The 25,592-nt window shown below is 36.2% G+C and overlaps 1 protein-coding gene across 1 annotated transcript; it reads right to left on the reverse strand.

The window, feature by feature from the left end:
- Positions 1-3,596: 3,596 nt before the first annotated feature.
- On the reverse strand, positions 3,597-12,454 carry LOC140861361 (uncharacterized). The gene is made up of 4 exons (XM_073264376.1): positions 11,879-12,454; positions 11,507-11,785; positions 3,793-3,987; positions 3,597-3,662 (listed from the first exon to the last, which is right to left on the reverse strand). The coding sequence occupies exons 1-4, from the start codon at positions 12,452-12,454 to the stop codon at positions 3,597-3,599; spliced, it is 1,116 nt and encodes a 371-aa protein (XP_073120477.1).
- Positions 12,455-25,592: the final 13,138 nt, after the last annotated feature.

The following is a 25,592-nucleotide window of genomic DNA, read 5'->3' on the forward strand; positions in this document are numbered from 1 at the left end:
AGCGGTGGTTCCTACGGAGCATGTTCGGTGGATGAAATGAGATTCTCAACAAGTTGTGCATCAAGAGGAACGGACGCATGTCATGGTATCTCCATTTCATCTTCATGAGAAAGAGGTGCCTGAGAGCTAGATTGCTCATTCTGTTGTGCATCCAAGAGCTGATCTCCTGAAGAATCTTCAATGTGAGATGTGATTAATGGTTCTTGAGAAAAGAGGACCACATCTGATTTTTCTGCAGGGACAACTTCAATGATCATTGATTCTTCTGGAACAGAAGTATCACGATCTAGGCAGATCAAATTGAATTTCCCGTAATAAATGAGTGGATGTTGATTGGATGTTTAAAGAAGATGAACCGGCTAATGTCCTGTCATCTATTGATCTGTCCAGGAGGAGGGTGTTTGAGCGAGGAATGAGAATGTGGCATTTCCTTGATTTCCTTTGCTGTCCTCGTCGTCCCAATCTTCCTCCGTTGACTCCTGCAATGCGTCATCGAAATTGTGCTAGGATGTAGTGGTGTAAGTTCATGCTGGGTACTCAAAATACTAGAGATGTCTTGAAGTCCTCTGGAGTTCGGCTTGTCATTCTCCTCGCAAAGCAATGAAATGCAAAACATTTGCTTTGAGGTTGACGTCTGTAATGGTCAAGGCTCCCTAAGTGCTTGGATGATCAACTGGAGCCGAGAGATGCGTAGTAGAATAAATCTTGCTCGAGTAGCTTATGAGGCAGATGAGTGAAATGTAATAAGTTTTATGTTTTTCATCTGTTAAATGTACTGGAACGAGCAGATATTAAGAATTAAGCAGATATTCCCCCTAAAAATGTGCTTAATTTAATCAATATCAATTAAACCAAGAACATTTCGAAAATAAAAAAACTTAGCGTCGGGTAATGGTTTGGTGAAAATATCGGCAACTTGCAAATCAGTTGAAACATGTTCCAGACGAACATCTTTCTTTTGAACACGATCTCGGATGAAATGGTGACGTATATCAATGTGCTTTTTTCTGGAATGTAGAACCGGATTGTATGTGATAGCAATTGCACTTGTATTATCACAGAAGATTGGTGATTCGGATGAATCAACACCGTAATCTCTGAGTTGCTATTGAATCCAGAGCAATTGTGCACAACAAATTCCAGCGGCTAAGTATTCTGATTCTGCTGTAGATGTAGCAATAGATGTTTGTTTCTTACTGAACCAAGAAATAAGCCTGTCACCAAGAAATTGACAAGTCCCACTTGTGCTCTTACGATCAATTCTGCAACCTGCATAATCTGCATATGAGTAACCAATTAGATTAAAACTAGAATCTTTTGGATACCATAATCCAACATTCTGAGTTCCCTTAAGATATTTTAGGATTCTCTTTGCGGCAATATAGTGAGATTGCTTCGGATCAGATTGAAATCTTGCACATAGACCGACTGAGAACATTATATCTGGTCTGCTTGCTGTCAGATAAAGTAAAGATCCTATAAGTCCTCTGAATAGAGTTTGATCTACTGAAGGCCCAGCTTCATCTTTGTCCAGTTTTATTGAAGCACTCATCGGAGTACTGGCAGCAGAGCAATTCTCCATTCCAAATTTCTTCAGAAGTTCTTTTGTGTATTTGACCTGGTTAATGAATATTCCCTTTTCCATCTGTCTGACTTGCAATCCCATAAAGAATGTTAGTTCTCCCATCATACTCATCTCGAATTTGTCCTGCATCATCTTAGAAAACTTTTTGCATAATTTGAGGTTAGATGACCCAAATATGATATCATCAACATAAATTTGTACTAATAAAGTATGATCGCCTTTGACAAACTTAAAAAGAGTTTTATCTACAGAGCCAATAGTAAAACCATGATCATTAAGAAAAATTGAAAGAGTATCATACCAAGCTCGTGGAGCTTGTTTTAACCCATAATGAGCTTTATCCAGTTTGAATACATGATCTGGATAAGTTTGACTTTCGAATCCTAGAGTTGTTCTACAAACACTTCTTCTTGGAGAAGACCATTGAGAAATGCACTTTTAACATCCATTTGGAATACCTTAAAATCCTTGAAAGCAGCATAAGCAAGAAAAATTTGAATAGCTTCAAGTCTAGCTACAGGAGCAAAGGTTTCATCAAAATCAATGCCCTCTTCTTGTCTGTAACCCTGTGCTACTAATCGAGCCTTATTTCTTACTACATTACCACTTTCATTGTGTTTATTTTTAAATACCCATATACTTCATATTATAGATTTATCTGAAGGTCTAGGAACTAAATGTCAGACATAATTTCTTTCGAATTGATTCAATTCATCTTGCATGGATTCTATCCAATAACTGTCAAGAAGAGCTTCTTCTACTTTCTTAGGTTATATATGAGAAATAAAAGCAGCATGAATTAACTCATTAATCATCTGACCTCTGGTTCTCAAAGGTGCAGATGGATTACCTATTACCAAGTTTAGTGGATGAGTCTTGGACCATCTGTAATTTGTACCAAGTTGATTTGTGTTCCCTTGTTGATCTTGATCATTGTGATGTTCTGTGTTTGTTGGAATCTCGTTGTTAATTGGTGGTTTTTCTGGTATCTGTTCCTCAATTTGAACTGGTTCCAAAGGAATTATGATCTGAATCTCTTCTTCATCTTCTGAGTCAAGCTTTGCATCTTCTATTCTGTTACTGAGATCATTTAGTCTTGAAGATTCATTAGTAACAGATCTTTCATAAAAAACAACGTGTACTGATTCTTCAACTGTTAGAGATTAAATATTAAATACTCTATAAGCTTTACTAACAGATGAGTATCCAAGAAACAAACAAGCATCTGATCTGACATCGAGTGCAGTCAGATGAGTCTTACCATTGTTGTGAATGAAACATTTGCAACCAAATACCTTGAAGTATGATATCACTGGAACTTTACCATACCAGATCTCATAAGGTGTTTTTCCAACCTTCTTATTAATCATTGATCTGTTCTTAGTATGACAAGCTGTATTTACAGCTTCTGCCCAAAACTTTTGTGAAATACCTGAATCAGCAATCATTGTTCTGGCAGCTTCCTTTAGAGTTCTATTTCTCCTTTCTGCAACACCATTTTGTTGTGGCGTTCTAGCTGAGGAGTACTCATGCTTGATTCCATGATTTTCAAGATAAGTAGACAGAGTTTGATTTGTAAACTCGGTTCCTCTGTCACTTCTAATTTTATCAATCATTTGTGATTTCTCATTTTGAAGTCTTAAAAGAAGTTTAATCAATTGGGTGGCAGTTTGATCTTTAGATTTTAAAAATATCACCCAAGTAAATCTTGAGAAATCATCAACAATAACCAGGATGTATTTCATTCCCCCTAAGCTCATTACTGGAATAGGACCAAAAAGATCCATGTGCAATAGTTCTAAGCTTTTGAAAGATGATTTACATCCTTTGTTTTTAAAAGTTGATCTGATCTGCTTACCTAGTTGGCAGGCAGAACAAATTTTATCTTTTGAAAACTCGATTTTAGGCAGACCTGTAACCAATTCATGTTTACTCAGATTGGCTAAAGCTTTGAAGTTCAAGTGCTTTAGTCTCTTGTGCCATAACCAATGTTGGTTAATCTTTGATGCTATCAGGCAGACTGAAGTGATTGGTTGATCTGACCAATTAACTTTATAAGTGTTTCCATTTCTTTCTCCTGTCATAATGATTAGTCCAGATTGATCTTTTACAGTGCAGGTGTGCTTTTGAAATTCCACACAATAATCATAGTCACACAATTGACTAATACTAATCAGATTATACTTTAAATTCTCTACAAATAATACATCTTTAATGTGGATATTTCCATGAATAAGCTTACCCTTACCCATGGTTGTACCTTTAGAATTATCTCCAAATGTAATCTTAGGTCCTGGTCGTGGTGTATATTCAGATAGCATTCTTCTATCTCCTGTCATATGCCTTGAGCATCCACTATCCAGGTACCAGACTGTTTTCTTGATCAATTCGCCCTTGTTTCCCTACAAAAATAAAATAAAATAACTTTGTTCCCCATGCCTACTTGGGTCCACGCTGGATTAATCCCTTTGGAATCCATACTTGGATTATCCTCACAGTCTTTCCATGATGTTGACCTTTGGGAATTATAAATTTATCTGATGATTTTTGTGCATTGTGTTGTGTGTGCCAAGTGTTGTGATCAGATCGATTATTCCTATTTGACTTCCAATACTTTCTATAAGAGCTGTTAGAATGTGGTTTATGTTGAGTTGGTGAAGTTCTTTGTCTTTCAGAACCATTTCTAAACCAATTTGATCTAGGTTAGTCCATCCTGACTTAGATCTGTCTGGCTCAACATATCCCAGCCCTCTGTTGATGCAAACATGGATTGCTCACATGTTGTTCAAGTGGCCAAGGATCCGTTGGAGTTACCAAGAGGACCAGTTACAAGAGGCCGAGCTCAGAAGTTCAAGGAAGCACTTCGATCTTTGATGTTGAAGTCACAAGGGGGTGTTGGATTTCTTGATATTCCGTTTGGGGGATGTTATAATTTTATGGAGGTCAAAGGAGTTCAAGAAAGTGAAGAAATTGAAGCCCAAGGTCGAAGCTATAGCGCGCCCGCACCTGGAGATCGCGCGCCCGCACCTGTTATTTTCGAACCAACGGCACGCCCGCGCTGCATTTCCGCGCGCCCGCGCCGTGTCCTGTGAATTTTGCGAACTATCGGTGCGCCTGCGCCGTGTCCTGCGCAACTGCGGCGCGCCCGCGCTACACCCTAGCGCGCGCCCGCGCTACACCCTAGCGCGCCCGCCCCGACGTATTTTACACACACCGAAGGTGTTCGTGTGTGCGCAAGATATTATGCATATTTTGATATTTTATGATATTTTTAAAGTCTTTTATTCCTACTAGGAAACTTTAGGAGATATTTTTGATATCTTTTTGATTTATTGTGCATTGTCTTTCAATATTTTGGGTTGTAATATAAATATTACAATATTCATTATTATTAAACAATTAATATTTCTGATTATTGATTATTCAATACAAAATTCTCTCTAGAATTTTATCAAAGCTTTTGCTTTACCCAAAATCAAACTTATCAAAGTTTCATAGCTTTGTGGCGTTTGTTAATCGATTTTCAATTGGGTTGTCAAAGACAGGTTCCTTTGAAGGTCTAATTGAATCTTTGATTGTTTTCTATCGTGAATTCTCTGTTGCTAGTTACAGGTTCAACTAGAGGTGGAGATTCCAAAATCTGTTACTTGTTTCAAAGTCGGGACAAAATCTTTGAATTCTTTTGTTATAGAATTGAGGTGTGATTCGTTGTAGTCGTGTTGTCTTTCATACATAAAATTCATATCAGTTGGTATCAAAGCAAAGGTTTGAAACAAGTAAGTTTTCACATCTTTGTGACTATATATTCTTCGTGTTCTTCGCGTTCTTCGTCCTTCTTCTAATTCTTCATCTAAGTCTATTTCTTATTCGTGTCGTGTGCTGCAAGTTATTTCAAAAAAAAAAAAGGAGATTTGAAATCGGTCAAAAAAAAAAAGTAGAGACCGAAAAAGCTTCAAATATATATATATATATATACATATATATATATATATACATATATATATATATATAGAAGAAGCAAGATAACTTGTGGACAATTTTCGTTATTGTTCATCCTTGGGTGCAAGTCAAAATTCGAGCATCCATAAATTTCTTCTTCTTATTTTTTGTCAATCTTCGAGAGTCTATCTTCAAGCGTCTAAAAGTTGTGAACTTGAGAGTTTGATTCACTTTTTTTTTTACACAAAGCAAAAGCCTACATAAATTGAGTGGAAATAAAACGAGTGTTGGAGTGATTCGTTTGGAGTGAACTGTGAGAACTTGTGTGAGGAATTTTACTACTAACCTTTTTCATGCAAGTACCATGAATCCTAATAAAGATGCTAGTGAAAGTGTGAACCAAGGAATTTCCAAGGTTCAAATGGAGGCATTGATGGGGCAATTTGCTAGGGTGATGAGGTCGGAGTTGGAACCTCTTCATGAGCGGATGAGTAGATTGGAGGAGAGTAGTGGTAGTGGTAAAAAAATTAAAGATAGGAAGGGGAATAATTTTGAAGGAGATGAGGAGAGTTTTGATGAGAATTAGGATGGAGAGAGAAGAGTACATGGAGGTAGACATAGGCGAGAAGCAGTATGAGGAAAACATACGGAGTGCAGTAAGGAGGATGGAAATATTAGTAGTATTAAGATGAAAATTCTAGCGTTTCATGGGAAGTCTGACCCGGAGGCGTATTTGGAATGGGAGAAACGTGTGGAGTTTGTGTTTGATTGCCATCACTATTCTGACCTTAAGAAAGTGATGTTGGCAGTGGTTGAGTTTGTAGACTATGCGTTAATCTGGTGGGATCAATTAGTGACCACTAGAAGGAGGTGTGGAGAGCCGCCTATTGAGACGTGGGAGGAGATGAAGTGTGTCATGAAGAAGCGGTTTGTGCCTAACTATTATTATCGTGACATGTACAGGCAATTACAAACTCTGAAGCAAGGTCCAAGAAGCGTGAAGGATTACTACAAGGAGTTGGAAACCACGATGATCCGGGCCAACATTGAGGAGGATAATGAAGCTACAATGGCCAGATTTTTGTGCGGTTTGAATAGAGAAATCCAATATCAAGTGGAGCTTCGCCACTGTTTTGATTTGGATGAGATGGTGCAGACGGCCATGAAGGTGGAGCAGCAGCTCAAGAGGAGAGGAGCTGGTCGACTTCCTACCGGTGGAGGATCGTCGACTCCTTGGCGTCCAAACGTTGCAAAACGGGAGGACAAGAAGTCGGTATCCAAGCCAAAATTTGACACCAAATTGGAGGCACCAAAACAAGTGGGTAAAGGTACACCTGAAACTACTAATACTCGCTCTAGAGATATTAAATGTTTTAGATGTCAAGGACATGGTCATATTGCTATTCAGTGTCCTAATAAAAAAATTATGATTATGAATGCTGGTGGTGATATTGAGTCTGAGAGTGAGGAGGAGAATTATGATGTTATGCCTGCGTTGGAGGATCCCGATGAAGAGGGATATGATGCGGTGGTTGGAGAATTGTTAGTGACTAGGAGAGTGTTGAATGTACAACAAAAGGAGGAGGAAGAAACTCAAAGGGAAAATTTATTCCATACTAGATGCTTTGTGAATAACAAAGTATGTAGTGTTATTATTGATAGTGGGAGTTGCACTAATGTAGCGAGTTATGAGTTGGTAGAAAAGTTGAGTTTGCCTGTTATAAAGCATCCTCAACCCTATAAATTGCAGTGGTTTAATGATAGTTCGGAGGTGAGAGTGCATAAGCAGGTGGTGGTACCATTTTCCATTGGTAAGTATGTAGATGAAGTGTTGTGTGATGTGGTGCCTATGCAAGCTTGTCATATTCTGTTGGGTAGGCCATGGCAATTTGATAGAAAGGTGATACATGACGATTTTAAAAATCGTTATTATTTTACCTTGAAAAAGGAGCCTATTGTATTTTTACCTATGACTCCAAAGCAAGTGTTGGAGGACCATTTGAAAAAGAAAAAGAAAGAGGCGGCCGAAAAAAAGAGTGAACAAAAAATTGTGATGGCCTTAGAAAAAAAGATTGAAAAAAAAGAGATGAAAAAGAAATTGAGAGGAAAGAGGCTGATAAAAAATATTTATGGCCCAAAAGATTGAGTTGCGAGAGAATTTACTTGTTCATACTGCACTTGTGTTGATTTTCTATAAGGAGTTTCTCCTTAACACAAGTGATATAGCCGGAAATCTTCCGAGCACTGTTGTTTCTCTTTTGCAGGAATTTGAAGATTTATTTCCGGAGGATTTGCCTCAAGGATTACCATCTTTGAGGGGATTGAACATCAAATTGATTTTGTGCCCGAAAGTGCGTTGCCAAACCGTCCAGCATATAGGAGCAACCCGGAGGAAACAAAAGAGATGCAAAGACAGGTAAGTGAACTTTTAGATAAAGGTTTTGTGCATGAGTCCATGTCACCGTGTGCTGTTCCTGTTTTGTTAGTTCCTAAGAAAGACAGTTCATGGAGAATGTGTGTGTATTGTAGAGCCATTAATAACATTACCATCAAGTATAGGCATCCTATTCCTAGACTAGATGATATGTTGGATGAGTTGCATGGTTCTAGCGTCTTTAGTAAAATTGATTTAAAAAGTGGTTACCATCAAATTAGGATGAGAAAAGGTGATGAGTGGAAAACTGCTTTTAAAACCAAATACGGCTTGTATGAGTGGTTGGTTATGCCCTTTGTATTAACTAATGCACCTAGCACTTTTATGAGATTGATGAATCATGTGTTGCGTGCTTATATTGGAAAATTTGTTGTGGTATATTTTGATGATATCTTGGTATATAGCAAAAATTTGGATGAGCATGTCGAACATTTGAGAATTGGGCTAATCACCCTAAAAGCTGAACAATTGTATGCTAACTTGAAGAAGTGTGTGTTTTGTACAAAAGAACTTGTATTTCTTGGTTTTGTTGTGAGTTCCCAAGGAGTCAGAGTTGACGAGGACAAGGTAAGTGCAATTCGAGATTGGCCAAAGCCTACTTCTATTGGTCAAGTTCGAAGTTTTCATGGTCTTGCAAGTTTCTATAGGAGATTTGAGAAAGATTTCAGTACTTTGGCGGCACCTATGACTGCAGTGATCAAGAAGAACGTTTCATTCCATTGGGGCGAGGAGCAAGAGAAGTCTTTTAATATTGTCAAGAATAAATTAATTAATGCTCCTTTACTTGTATTACCTGATTTTACTAACACTTTAGAAATTGAATGTGATGCGTCAGGTGCAGGAATTGGAGGTGTCTTGATGCAAGGGGGGCGACCGATTGCATACTTCAGTGAGAAGCTTAGTGGGGCGTCCTTGAATTATCCTACCTACGACAAGGAGTTTTATGCGTTGGTAAGGGTACTTGAGACATGGCAACACTATTTGAGGCCAAAGGAATTTGTGATTCATACGGATCATGAATCATTGAAGTATCTCAAAGGACAACAAAAGCTAAACAAGAGGCATGCTAAGTGGGTGGCGTTTGTGGAAACTTTTCCCTACGTTATCAAATACAAGAAAAGGAAGGAAAATGTGGTAGCGGATGCTCTATCACGAAGGTATGTACTTTTATCTACTCTAGATTCTAAATTCATAGGATTTGAGTATGTGAAAGAGTTATATACTAGTGATCTTTATTTTGGTGAGATATATGCGTCATGTTTGCATGGTCCAAAAGATAAATTCTTCATGCATGATGGGTATTTGTTTAAGGAGGATAAGTTGTGTATTCCTAAGTCGTCTATTCGTGAATTACTTGTCAGGGAATCACATGAGGGTGGCTTAATGGGACATTTTGGTGTGGCTAAAACTTATGAAATTTTGCATTAACATTTTTATTAGCCACATATGAAGCATGATGTTGAGAAAATTTGTGAAAGATGTGTGACTTGTAAGAAAGCAAAGTCTAGACAACATCCACATGGTTTGTATACTCCACTTCCTGTTCCTAGTAAACCGTGGGTAGATATTTCTATGGATTTTGTTTTAGGACTACCGAAGTCTAAGAAGGGGAGGGATTCCATTTTTGTGGTGGTTGATAGATTTTCTAGGATGGCTCATTTTATTACGTGTCATAAATCTGATGATGCATCTCATGTTGCGGACTTGTTCTTTAATGAAATTGTTAGATTGCATGGCATGCCTAGGAGTATTGTGTCTGATAGAGATACTCGTTTCTTGAGCTATTTTTGGAAAACATTATGGTGCAAACTTGGTACTAAATTGCTGTTTTCGACTACATGTCATCCTCAAACGGATGGTCAAACTGAAGTTGTTAATTGAACGTTAGGAACTTTGTTGCGTGCTATAATTAAAAAGAATTTGAAGAGTTGGGAAGAATGTTTGCCATTTGTTGAGTTTGCATATAATCGTAGCGTGCATTCTACTACAAATTTTTCACCATTTGAAATTGTGTATGGTTTTAATCCTTTAACCCCGTTGGATTTGATGTCTTTGCCTATGAGTGAAAGGTTTAACATGGATGGTAAGAAAAATGCGGAATTTGTGAGAAATTTGCATGAAAGGGTAAAGGCGAACATTGAGAAAAAGAATTTGCAATATACAAAGCAATCAAATAAGGGAAAGAAGAGATTTGTGTTTGAGCCGGGTGATTGGGTGTGGTTGCATTTGTGGAAATAGCGGTTTCCTGAAAAATGGCGCTCAAAGCTTTTACCTAGAGGCGATGGACCGTTTCAAGTATTGGAGCGCATCAACGACAACGCCTACAAATTAGATTTGCCAGGTGAGTATAATGTCATTGCTACTTTTAATGTTTCTGATTTATCTCCATTTGATGTAGGTGATGACCAATATTTGAGGACAAATCCTTTTCAAAAAGGGGAGGATGATGCGAACATGGATGGCTCACATGTTGTTCAAGTGGCCAAGGATCCGTTGGAGTTACCAAGAGGACCAGTTACAAGAGGCCGAGCTCAGAAGTTCAAGGAAGCACTTCGATCTTTGATGTTGAAGTCACAAAGGGGTGTTGGATTTCTTGATATTTCGTTTGGGGGATGTTATAATTTTATGGAGGTTAAAGGAGTTCAAGAAAGTGAAGAAATTGAAGCCCAAGGTCGAAGCTACAGCGCGCCCGCGCCTGTTATTTTCGAACCAACGGCACGCCCGCGCTGCATTACCGCGCGCCCGCGCCGTGTCCTGTGAATTTTGCGAACTATCGGCGCGCCCACGATGTTTTCTCGCGCGCCCAAGCAGTGTCCTGCGCAACTGCGGCATGCCCGCGCTACACCCTAGCGCGCCTGCCCCGACGTATTTTACACACACCAAAGGTGTTCATGTTTGTGCGAGATATTATGCATATTTTGATATTTTATGCTATTTTTAAAGTCTTTTATTCCTACTAGGAAACTTTAGGAGATATCTTTGATATCTTTTTGATTTATTGTGCGTTATCTTTCAATATTTTGGGTTGTAATATAAATACTACAATATTCATTATTATTAAACAATTAAGATTTCTGATTATTTCAATACAAAATTCTCTTAGAATTTTATCAAAGCTTTTGCTTTACCCAAAATCAAACTTATCAAAGTTTCATAGCTTTGTGGCGTTTGTCAATCGATTTTCAATTGTGTTATCAAAGACAGGTTCCTTTGAAGGTCTAATTGAATCTTTGATTGTTTTCTATCGTGAATTCTCTATTGCTAGTTACAGGTTCAACTAGAGGTGGAGATTCCAAAATCTGTTATTGTTTCAAAGTCGGGACAAAATCTTTGAATTCTTTTGTTATAGAATTGAGGTGCGATTCGTTGTAGTCGTGTTGCTTTCATACATAAGATTCATATCATCTGTGTAAGAGTTTGCTCTGATGAGGTATTGAATATGTCATAGGAATCTATGGTTCATATATCGTGCTGGATCTCACAAACTTCAGATACTTGGAGCTGTTATTTTCCAGACACGATTGAGTGGTTGAATTAGATGAACTTACTTCATTTGTGTTGTAGCCTAAGCCGGATTTATCACCAGCTTGCTTTTGCATTTCTGTAAGTTTATCTAAGGATATCGATGCTTTATTCCAAGAGTTTACTAGATCTGTTAATCTCTGATTTTCAGATAAAGTTTCTTGCAGCTTACTTCTCATATCATTGTTCTCAGCCATTAACAAATTTATCTGAGCCTTTAGACTGTCTGATCCAGTATACTCATTTGAGTTACTTTGATCTGACTTATCTGTTGTGCCCTTTCCATTTGTTCTGACTTCATCGAACTTGTGAGATAGTGTGCGATATATAATAACCATTTCATTTAATGCATTAATAAGATCTTACTTACTAAATTCATCAGAAGTAAAGTCAAGTACCTCTCCATCGTCTGGAATGTCAGAGTTATTAGCCATAAGGCATTTTGCAGCTTCTTCTTCACTTTCACTTGACGATGTCTCTGAGTCAGATGAAGTGGAGTCTGATTCTGCCCATTTGCTATTGCTTTCATCTTCTAATAGAGCTTTTTGTTCTTTCTTTCTGCTAAATCTCTTTCTTTCTTCCCTTGAGTTCTTTTTGTATAATGTTCTCTTTTCATCCTTCTTAGGTTTGGTACAATCGGCTATAAAGTGTCCTTCTTTTCCACAATTGTAACAAGCTCGATTTTCTTCAGCTGGTTCTTTTGATTTGAAGCTTGATCTGTTTGCTCTTTGGAAGTTATTGTGATTCTTCCTCATGAATCTTCCAAACTTTTTGACAAATAGTGACATAGCATCGCTACTGATTTGTTCAGCAGTCTTGGTTACAGGAGTTTCATCTGCTGCAGTGAGAGCTTTGGTAACTTGTGATGTTGATGTGTCTTCCTCAGTTCGAACTCCCAGCTCGAATTCATAAGCTTTAAGATCTGCAAATATATCATGTAGTTCGATCTTATTGAGATCTTTGGATTCCCTCATAGCGACTGTCTTTACATCCCATTCTCATGGTAGGGATCTCATGACTTTGAGTGCTACTTCACTATTGCTATAACTCTTTCCAAGTGCATTCAGCTCGATCATGATACTACTGAATCTTTCGTCAAATTCATTCATCGTTTCTCCTGGTTTCATCTTGATATTGTCAAACTTTTGAATGGCCACCATGAGTTTGTTTTCCTTTGTTTGATCATTTCGTTCACATAATTGAGTGAGCTTTTCCCATATTTCTTTGGCAGTAGTGCAGCTTTTGATCTTGCTAAACATGTTTTTGTCCAGAGTTTTGTATAGAATGTCTCTGGCTACATTGTCAATATTGGCTTTCCTTTTATCTTCAGAAGTCCATTCAACTCGAGGCTTTTCTATCATCTGAGGAGCACCTTCAGTAATAGCAACAGCTGTGTTGACTTTCATAATCTTCATTGGTCCATCTGTTACAACGAACCATATATCATCATCCAGTGCTGATAGATGTGCCTGCATACGAATTTTCCAGTCATCATAATCTTCTTTTGAAAACATAGGGATTTTACTGAACGATGTCATAGCTAGGGATGCCATAGAGAAGAGATGATTCAGGTGATAAGCAAGAACCTCTCTGATACCACTTGTTAGGATCGAAATATGTGTAGAGGGGGGGGGGGGGGGGGGGGGGGGGGGGGGGGGGGGGGGGGGGGGGGGGGAATACACAATTAAAAATTTTGCAGGTTCTTCGATCAGATTTGTAAGAATCAGACAAAAGTTTTGTTGCTTAAAACTTTTGATCTGCTTGAAAGATCTGAGCAAGTCAGGCAGAAGTAATCTTCCTCACAGATTGAATGCTTAATAATACTAATGCAGATGAAATGAAATAAGTGCAGTAAAGAGATAAGGTTGTTTCTGGATGTTCGGAGATGAATTTTTCTACGTCACCCCTTCTTCTGTTTCCAGAAGGATTCCACTAGAAGACTTTGACTTATACAATCCCTTTGTACAAATCCAATCCAATCAATCCTTTGATAGGAACTCCTAGCAATACTCTTACTCGAAGCAGAACAACTTTTGTACTTAGAGTTTACAAATTGAAGCAACAAAGTATGCTTCGGTGGTTTGATCTGGAAAGCGGTAGCTTAGATCTAGATCGATTTGAAGTGTTTCTTTGAGCTTGATCGATCTGTATTGTGTTCTAACTCAGAGTATCGAGACTTTGATCTGATGAAGTGGGTATCTGAGTTAGTGTGTTAAGTGAAGGCTTTTTCGACTTTGATTTTGATTGCTTGTAATTTTTCACTCTTGGTCTCGTATTTTTAATCTTCGAAATGCTTGAGTATTTATAGTCTTCAAAAGTAGTCATTGAGCCGCCAACAATTTCTGATATTGGGCCGCCAGCATATCTCAATAAATAGCTCACAAATCTTGACTTAAAACGTAGGCCGATCAATGTTCAAAATCTTATTAAATGATTTTGTCGTTTCTCCAACAATCTCAGCAACGGTTACTTAAGGTTGAGGCTTCGATCTGGTTGATGACTATCTGACCTTGTTTCAATCGATCCGGTGTAATAAGATATATGTCTGTGAAGTTTGATCCGTATCTTGATTTCATCACGGTACTTTGATCTGGTAACTTTCGTATATTGAAATCTTTAACATTTAATCTTTGACGAGTCCGATTAGTTTATTTCCTTGGTTTTGTTTTGACTTTGTCATCACCGAAACTCTAGAGTTGATCTCCAACATTGGTGATCCTACACATTTAAAAGATAAAAATTTCAAATTATTATCAAATTTAAAATGTAAAAAATTAAGTGATTTTCAATGGTATAAAAATACTTTCTTAACTAGAATAATGTTAAGAGAAGACTCTAATCAACCTTTTTGGAAAGAAAAATTCCTTGCAGGTTTACCTACTCTCTTAGGAGAAAAAGTAAGAAATAAAATTAGAGAAACTAACAATAACCATATAATATCTTATGAAGATTTTACTTGTCAGGCCCGGTTACACTAATTATATTTAATTAGTCATACAATCAAGTAATTAATAGTCAAAGCAGCGGAAAAAAAATTTAAAATAAATTTTGGGCCTATAAAAATTTCGGCGTGATCTCCCCGTAAGTAGAACATCCCAAAAATACTCAGACAACAGTTTATATAAAATAACTAAAACTAGGACCTCAACAAACTTAAACATCACACAACCAGGTGCCGGCCAGGCACGAAAACAAATTAAAGCATTTAATACATACCTGAGCCGACAAGGCTCGATAATAATTTAAAACATAGCAGGAACTTTCAAATACAACACAAATACATCGGGGCATCTCCTCAGAGAATATAAAAATGACTCTAACATAATACATAATATAACTCCGATAATACATAATATAACTGAGAGACAAGACACGATCCAACCTCCTCAACAAGCTCCGCCAGCAGACCCTCCGCCTGGTGCTGTAAAGTCACTTGGTTAGCCTACCATGGTGTCAAACAGCAGCCACAGTAGCCCCCCCCCCCCCCCCCCAGAATTAACTGAGGTTAGGATTCTGGTATGAAACAGTTAGGCAACAACAACAAAACATATAAACTATGCATAAACACATTATAAAATGTAGTATGCAATGCATGAACTGTTCTCAAAGTAAACGGAATAACAGGAGCCAATAAACGGTACGATAACAACTGGAACAATGCTCGAGCCATAACACATGGGAGCTACATCGTCATGTAACTAAACCGCCCTGCCAAGTATGCGAGGTATGTCGTGCTGTGTGAAATCAAATACCCACGACTCGGCCTCCATACAGCTGATATCGATACAACAGATAGGCACAATAACGAACAACATACGATGTCAAGATTCCAAGTGCATATCACACAGAAAATGCATCAAGGAATAGGCAATCATAATTTCGGTCTCAGGGATACTAGGCATAAAAAGCCACCAGCTGATTCTCGAAATAACAATACGTGTTTAATAAGTCTAACTCAACAGGAAGAATTAAAAATCTGTTAAGATTTAAAATTACAAAAACATTTAAAATGGGAAATGAAAAGAACAAAAGAAGAGTTGGGAACTTTTTGTAAACAATTTGATATAAATACTAATAAACTGTCTTCTTCAAAATGCTTAGGAAATTGTCAAGAAACCTTTAAAAACTTAAATAGAAAACCTTTTAAGAAAAACCAAAAGAAAAATATTATAAAAAGCCATATAAAAGAATTTACAGAAAACCTTTAAAAAATCCAGATATTTCTAAACAAAGTCCTAAAAAATCTTTTAAAGATATTGAATGTTATAGATGTCATAAAACATATCATACATCAAATTATTGTAGATTAAATAAAAAAACTAAATGAATTAAAATTAAGTGAAGAAATTTTAGATAAAATCTATAATCTTTTAGTAGATTTTCAGATAAAGATATATAATTTGAAAATTCTAATGATGATGAGTGTTTACGAATTGATTAATTAATCATAACCAGTGAAGCTTTCAAAAGATCAACTACTTCTTTTAGATATATTAAAAAATATTGATGATCCAAATATTCAAAAAGACTATTTAGAAAAAATTCTAAAATCATTAAAAGGTAAACAAGAAAATAAAATTTTACCAAGTACTTCTAAGAAAAATTATGACTTAACTAATATTTTAGATAAGAAAATAAAAAATAAAAATGTGTCCATTTAAAATTTACAAAAATAAATAAAAGAAATAAGATTAGAAATTGAAGAATTAAAAAAAAATCATGTTCAAAATACTGATGCGATAAAATTAATTCTTCAAAACATAAATACCGACAATATTTCTGAAACTGAAGAAGAAACACAAGATATTCAAAATATTGAAAAAATTCCAGAAGATATTTTTTTTGTATTAAGAGAAATAACTTCTAGAAAATATCTCTTAAAAATAAATATCGTTTTCTCAGAAAAATTTAAAATTGATACTATAGCTCTTTTTGATACTGGTGCCGATTTAAATTGCATAAAATCAGGCATTGTGCCTAAAAAATTTAAAGAAATAACTCAAGAAAAATTATCTACTGCTAATAATTCAAGATTGAGTGTAAATTCTAAAACAGAAACATCAATAATAAAAAATGGTGTTAGTATAAAAACTGCGTTTATTCTTGTTAATGATATTCACCATACTGTAATTTTAGGAACACTTTTTATTAATTTAATTACCCAGTATATAGTAAATAATGATTCCATATCTTTTGAAATTGATCATAAAAAATTAAATTTTGATTTCTTAGAAAAACCTAAACTTAGAAATATAAATCTAATTAAAACTTGTTCAATTTATAGAAATAGTATTAATGTAATTAGAAATAACAAAAATTTTGATCATTTTAAAACCAGCAATGATCATTTTCAAAATGATTCACAGATGAAAGACCAGCACAATAATCCAAAAAATTAGATTCCTTCAAAAAAGCAAACACCTTATACAACTCCTTTTTAAGGAATTATGAGATCCATGGAAACTGCCGAACCTTACAAACCAGGTAAAAGAGGTAATTTCATTCAATTCTGCGATATTAGGTTACGTACCTATTTTCCAGCAAAATAAATTTAATTTACGTCTTGTACAAAACATAAATCATTTTTAGCAAAATATTTTAGATAATATTTGGAATTTAGAAAACCAAAAAACAGCAAAACTCCAAATTTGTAATGCTTTGACAAATTATTTTATGATTGGAGAAAATTGTGGAATTAGTAACAGTCCCCCAAAAATAAATTTTAGTCATTATGTGTTTTTTTTTGGAAATATTCTAGGAATGTTTCATGAATGGAAAGCAATAGCAAAAAATATAAAAAATTATCCTAATCATGCGTATAAAGGATACTATTCTTTCAGCGAGGCATTAGCTGTCTGTAGAAAAACCCTTGGTTTAAATTTCTATATACAGTCAGGTTGTAAAGAAAAAAATTATGAAGATCCTTTAGCCAACACATACTGTGCATCCACATCACAGGTAGATTTCAAACTAGCATATGGGTAATACCCTAATGATAGATCTAATGTTCCATGATTTGCCACGTCAACAATATATAATTAATTACGCTTATGTGTAAAATACGAACCGTTAGATGCATGGTTTGGGTATTACCCATATGCTAGGATCTCATCTACCCCACATCACACATTCATTCTACACTTCTAAATTCCTCTCAAACCTGTCTTCCAAATTCCTTCAACTTTTCTCTCAAACCTTTTCCTCTCTTCTTACTTTCTTTCTTTCTTCTCTTTCTTTCTTCATCCTAGTTCTTTCTAAATACCTTTTTGATTCTTTCAAATACTCTAAATACCTTTAAAACTTGTTTATATTATGCATCAAGTTCTTCAAGGATCTTGAAGAAAGTTGTAATAGTTGAAGATTCCAAGTGTTGTATGAATTCCAAGGTTTGTAATGAAATTTTAATTTATATTCTTGTGTTGTTTATATCATATATTTACCTATATAAATATATTACATGGACGGTTATACCGCCTAAATATTATATATATATATATATATTATATATATCTATAAATATAAATATATATCAGGAAATTGCGGGGATAAACACCTATATCAAAACATAACTTTAAATTCAGTACCTAGGTTAGAATAATTTGGTCTGCACTCCCTTTTTCATCCAAAATCTTTTTCCTCACTCCCCATTTTATCTTTTTACTCATTTTACTTTTTTATTTTATTTTATATCCATTATAATACAAATTTCATTAATTATTATTTCATTTCCCCTTTGTTTCTCTTTCTTCCCCCTTACTCTTTCACGCTTCCTCTCCTCATCTTCATGGGTCACGGAAAAATCCCTACCCCAAATCATCCACCGGCCGACTTTTCCCACAACCGGCCGACTTGGCCAACGACCGGAAAATTCGGCTCGATTTGATTGTCTTTGCATCGGTTAGAACTCAGGATCATTTCTTCTCGTCTCTCCTGATCTGCCTCCAATTCTCTCCGATCCCTAACAGCCACCGTAGCTCGCCGCCGCCGCAGTCACTCGTCGTTAATCGCTTTCAACCCGACTTGCACTCTTTCTTCTTCTTCTTCTTCTTCTTCTTATTTTTTTGGCTCGATTTGTCTATTAATTGGATATCTGTCACTAAATGTTTTTATTGATTTATGTTACCCCATTCAATTTGTGTGTTTTTCTCCCCTCCTTCATGTCATTTTTTGTCCCTCTCGTAGATACGATCTGCCCTTCACAATTTTCTCTTCTCCTCTATTTCACGGTTTCTACCCCTCGGACAACAAAGGCGACTGAATCTTGTGGAGCCACTGCCACGGTACATAGCTATTCACTCCTAAGATTGTATTCAGGCTTCATGATGAAATTATGTTGAGTGGATCATACACGTGATTTTAAGATATTTTTGAATTTATTTTATGGAAAAACTTCATGTTCATTGTAGAAGAAAATCTTGCGATGAGCATTGAGCATTTGATTATTGCAAGTCATTTGGTATTTATATACGATGCAAAAAATGGAAACGATTTTTTGTCGCAATATTGCATGGGCATCAGTCTTTATAGAAAGAAACGTATTCCGTCCTTAAAAATTTGTGGAATAAAAAGAGGTAGTTTGGATGAAGATAACGATCATTGGTTATATTTGTCAGTTTTTTTTGCTTGGATGGTGTTGGTCAATGTGTCACTCTTTGATTAGGGCTAAGTTTAGATGATTTTTTTGTTGGTTATCGATATAATTTCTATTATTATGCACACGGTCAAGAAGACTCGAATATCTAAGTAGGTTAATAAAGACATTTAATTCCCTGGATAATTACTTTTTTAGTTAGTAGAGGTTGCAAATAGTTTTTCTGCAATTGTCAATATAAATGTGAGCTAGTAGAAAATGTAAGATGGTATCCAGTCCTTACAATGTTATTGGTTTTTTTGTGTTTATATTTGAATTTATTTTATCTAAAAATTCTGGTTATCGTCTTATTTTTGCAAGTTTATGTGCACTTTTTGTTTTTTCGTTGAAGTTTATTTGTGTTGGTTTGGTTGATCGATTTTTTGTTGTAGTGTATTGTTCGATATTTGTAAAAAAAAAACTAGCATAATTTACTCTACGTCCATCTTTTTTACTCATCTTCTGAATAATTTTTTTCTATTCATTGTTTTCTGAAAAATTATTTTTCATTTATCAAGATTGTCGTATAACACGAGAACTACGATGATGGCTTCGAGGAAGCCCACCAACAAACGAATGGCCCCGACCAAGGAAAAAACTGGTTTGTACTTGTTTTGTTTTATTTGTCACATTTTTGGGGAATTTTGTGATGATATTTTAGTGATATTATTTTATTTCTTTTTACGCAAAGATGATTGGAGATGAAAATTGTATTGATGAAAACGAGGGAAATGGGTTGATTGAGAAGGATGTAATGTCACGATGTTTTTCAACTTATTTTAGAAAAGTGATGAACAAGCTAGAACCAAAATTTAGTGAGAAGCAATTGGACATAGAAAAGTTGGTACTGTATTTTGTTAGAATGGATGTGTAATTTCCATTTATTGAATAGCTAATATGTGTCGGTTGACTAAATATGGTTGTTAACATTTATAAATTGATTGTCTCGCACTTTTATACCAAATTTTACAAGAAATGATACTTCATATAGCCAATGTTATGCTATATTTACATTTTAATGTACCACGAGTCAATACAACTAGTAATAAGTTTCTGACCTAGCACCAAAATATTATATCAAGTAAAACCAATTTTATACTACACTTGTCTACTAATGTACTACGAGTTAATATAGTTGGTACTAAGTATTTTAATACACACAACCACCATATTTTAATATACACCAACACCACCATGGTAAAAATGTATGGAATATGTACCAAATTTCACATAACATTATACCACAATAAGACCGTATTATACTTCATTTTCCAGCTAATGTACTACTGATCAATATAACCGGTACTGCGTTTATGACCTTGCACCAACAACACCACGGAAAACATGTAAGGAAGATGTACCCAATTTAACATAACATCATATTGCAAATAAACTCTATTATACTTGTTTTTTTCCATCTATTGTACTACTGGTCGATATAACCGGTACTATATATCCGACCATGAACCAAAACCACCATGGTAAATATGTATGAAAGATGTACCAAATTTAACAGCACATAATACTGCAAATAGCCTCTATTGTACCTCATTTTCCATATATTGTACCACTATGAAATATAATCAGTACTGTGTTTTTGGTACTCAATTTTTTAATACACACCACCATAGTAAAAATGTATGGAAGATGTACCAAATTTAACATAAAATTATACCACAATAAGACCGTATTGTACTTTATTTTCCAGCTAATGTACTACTGGTCAATATAACTAGTACTGTGTTTCTGCCCACGCACCAACACCACCATGGTAAACATGTATGGAAGATGTACCAAATTCAACAAAACTTCATACCGCAAATAGTCTTGATTATACTAACCTTTCCATCTATTGTACTACTGGTCAATCAAACTGGTACTGCATTTTTAACCACGCACTTACACCACCATGGTAATGTTTGCAAGATGTACCAAATTTAACAATACAACATACCGCCAATAGCATATATTATACCTCATAATCTAATCTATTTTCCTACCTATTAATATAATCGGTACTGCGTTTATGACCACGTACCAACACCACCATGGTAAACATGTATGGAAGATGTACCAAGTTTAACAAAACATCATACCTCAAATAGTGTTTATTATACTTTGTTTTCCATCTATTGTACTATGGATCAATAAAACTGGTATTGCGTTTCTGACACGCACCAACACCACCATGGTAAACATGTATGGAAGCTGTATCAAATTTAACAACACATCATACCGCAAATAGTATTTATTATACCACATGTTTTGTCTATTGTACTACTGGAAAATATAACCGGTACCGCGTTTTTGATCAAATAACAACACCACCATGGTAAACATGTATGGAAGATGCATCCAATTTAACAGGACAACATACCGCAAATAGCATCTATCATACCACATATTTCATTCATTGTACTACTTTTAAATATACCTAGTACTGCATTTATGACTACGCACCAGCGCCACCATTGATGTTACAAAATTAGGACAATGGATGCATACATAAGTTTGTTTTAATCATTGATGTTACAAACATATACAATGGATACATATACATGTGTTTGTTAATGATCATATATGCTACCAAATTAGACATTAAAATACATAAACATGTGATAATCAGTATTGTTTCTATAAAATAAGACATTTGATGTGTAAACACGTGTTAATTGTTAGATAACGGCGATCAGATCAATCAGAATTGATACCCGGTGCAGCGGAAGTTTAAAAATTTTATATGGAACGATTCCATAATGGGTATCAAAACTTTACGATTACATTGTGTGTGTAAAAATTAAATAACAATTATAAATTTTTACCTCCAATCTCGAATCGAGATTATGGACACCAACAGATTACTCTGCTCTTGTTGTATATCCCTGGAACTGATGGACGAACTGTTCTTCAATCAGGTCCACGAACAGAGATTTAATCCCTCTGATAGATTGCACTAGAAAATCTATCAGAAGTTTCTACGAAGAGAATTAACGAATTTGATCCGTTAAACCAGACTGCAAATTCAAAATTCACAGGCTGGATTTTCCCGAGTAGAGAGGGAGGGGGCGGCCACTTTTGAGAGAAAAACAACTAGGTTTTCGAAAATTGTGACCTCTGTTGTGTAATTTCTGTACTGAAATAACTTATTTATAATGTGTGCTGCTAACAACTTAGGGCCCATTAGTCATAAGTTCAAGTCTGACAAGCAAAGCCCGCATGTTCAGAAATTAATATAAAATTCATCGTGACTCAGATTGATAAACCAATTTCACCAATGTTCACAGAAACCATTTTTGCATCTTTTAGAGTCAAGATAAATTTTCTGAATCCGAATTCAGTGGTTTCCAAAAATGCCCATCCCTATGTCATTTTAGGAAATCTTACTCCTCTACTCTTAAATAAGAAGTCCAACTTCTTTGTTCATTAAATTTAACTCTTTAAATTTAACTATCTCAACGGGGATTAAAAATCCATTACTCTGTGTGACCCTCAATGGTTCAGGGATACAGCTAGCCGTGGGCTCACAACTCCTTGTGACTCGGAACAACAATTTCCGACTTGCCCATCGAATCATGGTAAGAGCGCCTAGCAACATCGCCCCATGATTCCCTAGGTATCACTGATAGTGCCTGCAAGAGCCAATAGATTTTGGTTAGCGTACAGTACGGTCCCTTCATCCATATATCCCGATCGAATCAACAACCATTGGTAAATCGAGAGTCGTTCGAGATTCGATAACTATGCAATACATCTTGAAGATCAAATAGTGACATCGCATGTGCTACTAAGAAACCATTTCTTAAAACACATCATGTACTCTGGCCAGAGATTCGTCACACTAATATCTCATCAGATTGCATAGGATATCCATACTCGCAAGTATGTGGTGAATCCTTGACAACAAAGCATCGACTCCTATATGTGTCATAACTGTACCCAATCCCGACACCTGATGACCCCAATAGAGTCGGTAAACGAGTCAAAGTACAGTACTAGCATATAGAGTCTCAATGATGTTTCAAGTAGTAAGGACTAATGGTGTACAACCAAAATCGCGGACTTTATCCACTCGATAAGTGATAACCACTTGGAAAGTCCGGATAGGGTAGTTCGATCATTCATCGTATGAATATCCATTTGCATGCTTCGAACATCTCTATGTTCCTTACCAATGAAACGTGGTACTCTGCATCGCAAATGCTAGTCTCAATCTCGAGTGATCCTTATCCTTATTCACGGATGGCTCAATCGACTAGGAACGATTTAGAATATACAGTGACTATAAGATGTGTTTCATGATAGACATCCCCATGTACAACCACATCTTACATACAATATAGTATATTCAAGGTCTTTATCAAAATTACAATAGTATATCACAATATAACAATATGAAGAAAGATAAAGTCATTGCCATTAATAAAAGTGTAAATTATATTAAACAAAAGATTGTTTATACAAAGAGTCATCAAAGCCCTTAGCCACAAGTTGGCTCACCGGGCACCCACTCTTTCAATCTCCCACTTGCCCTAAAGCTAACTAATCATACTACGTAGACCCATTGCTTCGCGATGTTTGTCAAATAATGGTCCTGGAAAGGGCTTAGTAAGTGGATCAGCGATATTTTCTGCAGAGGCCACTCTTTCGATAGTGATGTCTCCTCTTTCCATGATCTCCCGGATGATGTGGTATTTCCTCAGTACGTGTTTGGATCTTTGATGAGACCTTGGTTCCTTTGCCTGAGCAACGGCACCCGTGTTGTCACAGTATACCGGGACTGGACCAACAACTTCAGGAATGACGCCCAACTCTTGGACGAAATTCCTCATCCAAACGGCCTCTTTAGCAGCAGCTGATGCTGCAATGTATTCTGCCTCAGTGGTGGAATCCGCTGTGGTGTCCTGCTTGGAATTCTTCCAAGAGACAACACCGCCATTGAGCATGAACACAAATCCAGAGGTTGACTTCGAGTCATCCACGTCACTTTGGAAGCTAGAGTCGGTATAGCCTTCCAATTTTAGTTCTCTTCCTCCATATACCATGAACATATTCTTAGTCCTTCGTAAGTACTTAAGAATGTCCTTCACGGCTTTCCAATGCATTTGACCGGGATTAGCTTGATATCTGCTCGTGACACTCAGAGCAAATGCTACATCCAGTCTGGTAGATATCATCCCATACATGATACTACCAATGGCTGACGCATATGGTACATGTGTCATTTTCTCTATCTCTTCATCAGTCTTGGGACACATAGACCTGGATAGAGAAACTCCATGACACATGGGTAGATGTCCTCTCTTGGAACCATCCATTGAAAATCGTTTCAATATGGTGTCGATGTAGGTTGCTTGAGTGAGTCCTATCATTCTCTTAGATCTATCTCTATAGATCTGTATCCCTAGAATATAGGATGCCTCACCCAAATCCTTCATCGAGAATCTACCTGATAACCATATCTTTGTTGACTACAACATCCCTACGTCATTCCCAATGAGTAGGATGTCATCAACATAAAGTACTAAGAATGTCACAGCATCCTTAACTACTTTCTTGTACACGCATGGTTCCTCCGGGTTCTTGATGAAACCAAAATCCTTTATTGTTTCATCAAATTTCTGGTTCCAACTTCTTGATGCTTGTTTTAGACCATAGATTGATCTCTGAAGCTTGTATACCTTATGCTCGCTTCCCATGGATGTGTATCCCTCAGGCTGCGTCATATAGATCTCTTCCTTAATGTTTCCATTAAGAAATGCAGTCTTCACATCCATTTGACATATCTCATAGTCATACCAAGCAGCTATGGCAATAAGGATTCTTATGGACTTGAACATTGCAACTGGTGAAAAGGTTTCATCATAGTCAACTCCTTGTCTTTGAGTATAACCTTTCGCCACCAATCGCGCCTTGTAGGTCAATACCTTACCATCAGGCCCAAGCTTTCTCTTGTAGATCCATTTACACCCTATTGGAACAATTCCATCGGGAGGATCTACTAAAGACCAAACTTGGTTTGTATGCATCGAATCTATTTCCGACTGCATAGCTTCAAGCCATAAATTTGAATCCGCATCAGAAATTGCTTCTTTGAAGTTTCTTGGATCACATCCAACATCGGGTTCATCTTGATCCCCTTCAAGAAGAAGACCATATCGAATAGGAGGTCTAGAAGTCCTCTCGGATCTTCTAGGTATAGGCGTGTCTATCAATGGTTCCTGAGGTGTAGGATCGTTATTTTGTATTTCGGGTTCTTTTCGAATTTTTTCGAGTTCCATCATCTCGCCTTTCTTATCCAATAAGAACTCCTTCCCCAAGAAGGTGGCATTCCTTGAAACAAACACCTTTGTTTCAGCAAGATGATAGAAATAATATCCGATTGAATTCTTCGGATACCCTACAAAATAACATAAGGTGGATCGACTATCCAACTTATCTCCCACTGTCTGCTTCACGTAAGCAGGACATCCCCAAATCCTCAA

Source organism: Henckelia pumila, chromosome 4 (genome assembly GCF_033568475.1).
Source record: "Henckelia pumila isolate YLH828 chromosome 4, ASM3356847v2, whole genome shotgun sequence".
Taxonomy (NCBI): Eukaryota; Viridiplantae; Streptophyta; class Magnoliopsida; order Lamiales; family Gesneriaceae; genus Henckelia; species Henckelia pumila.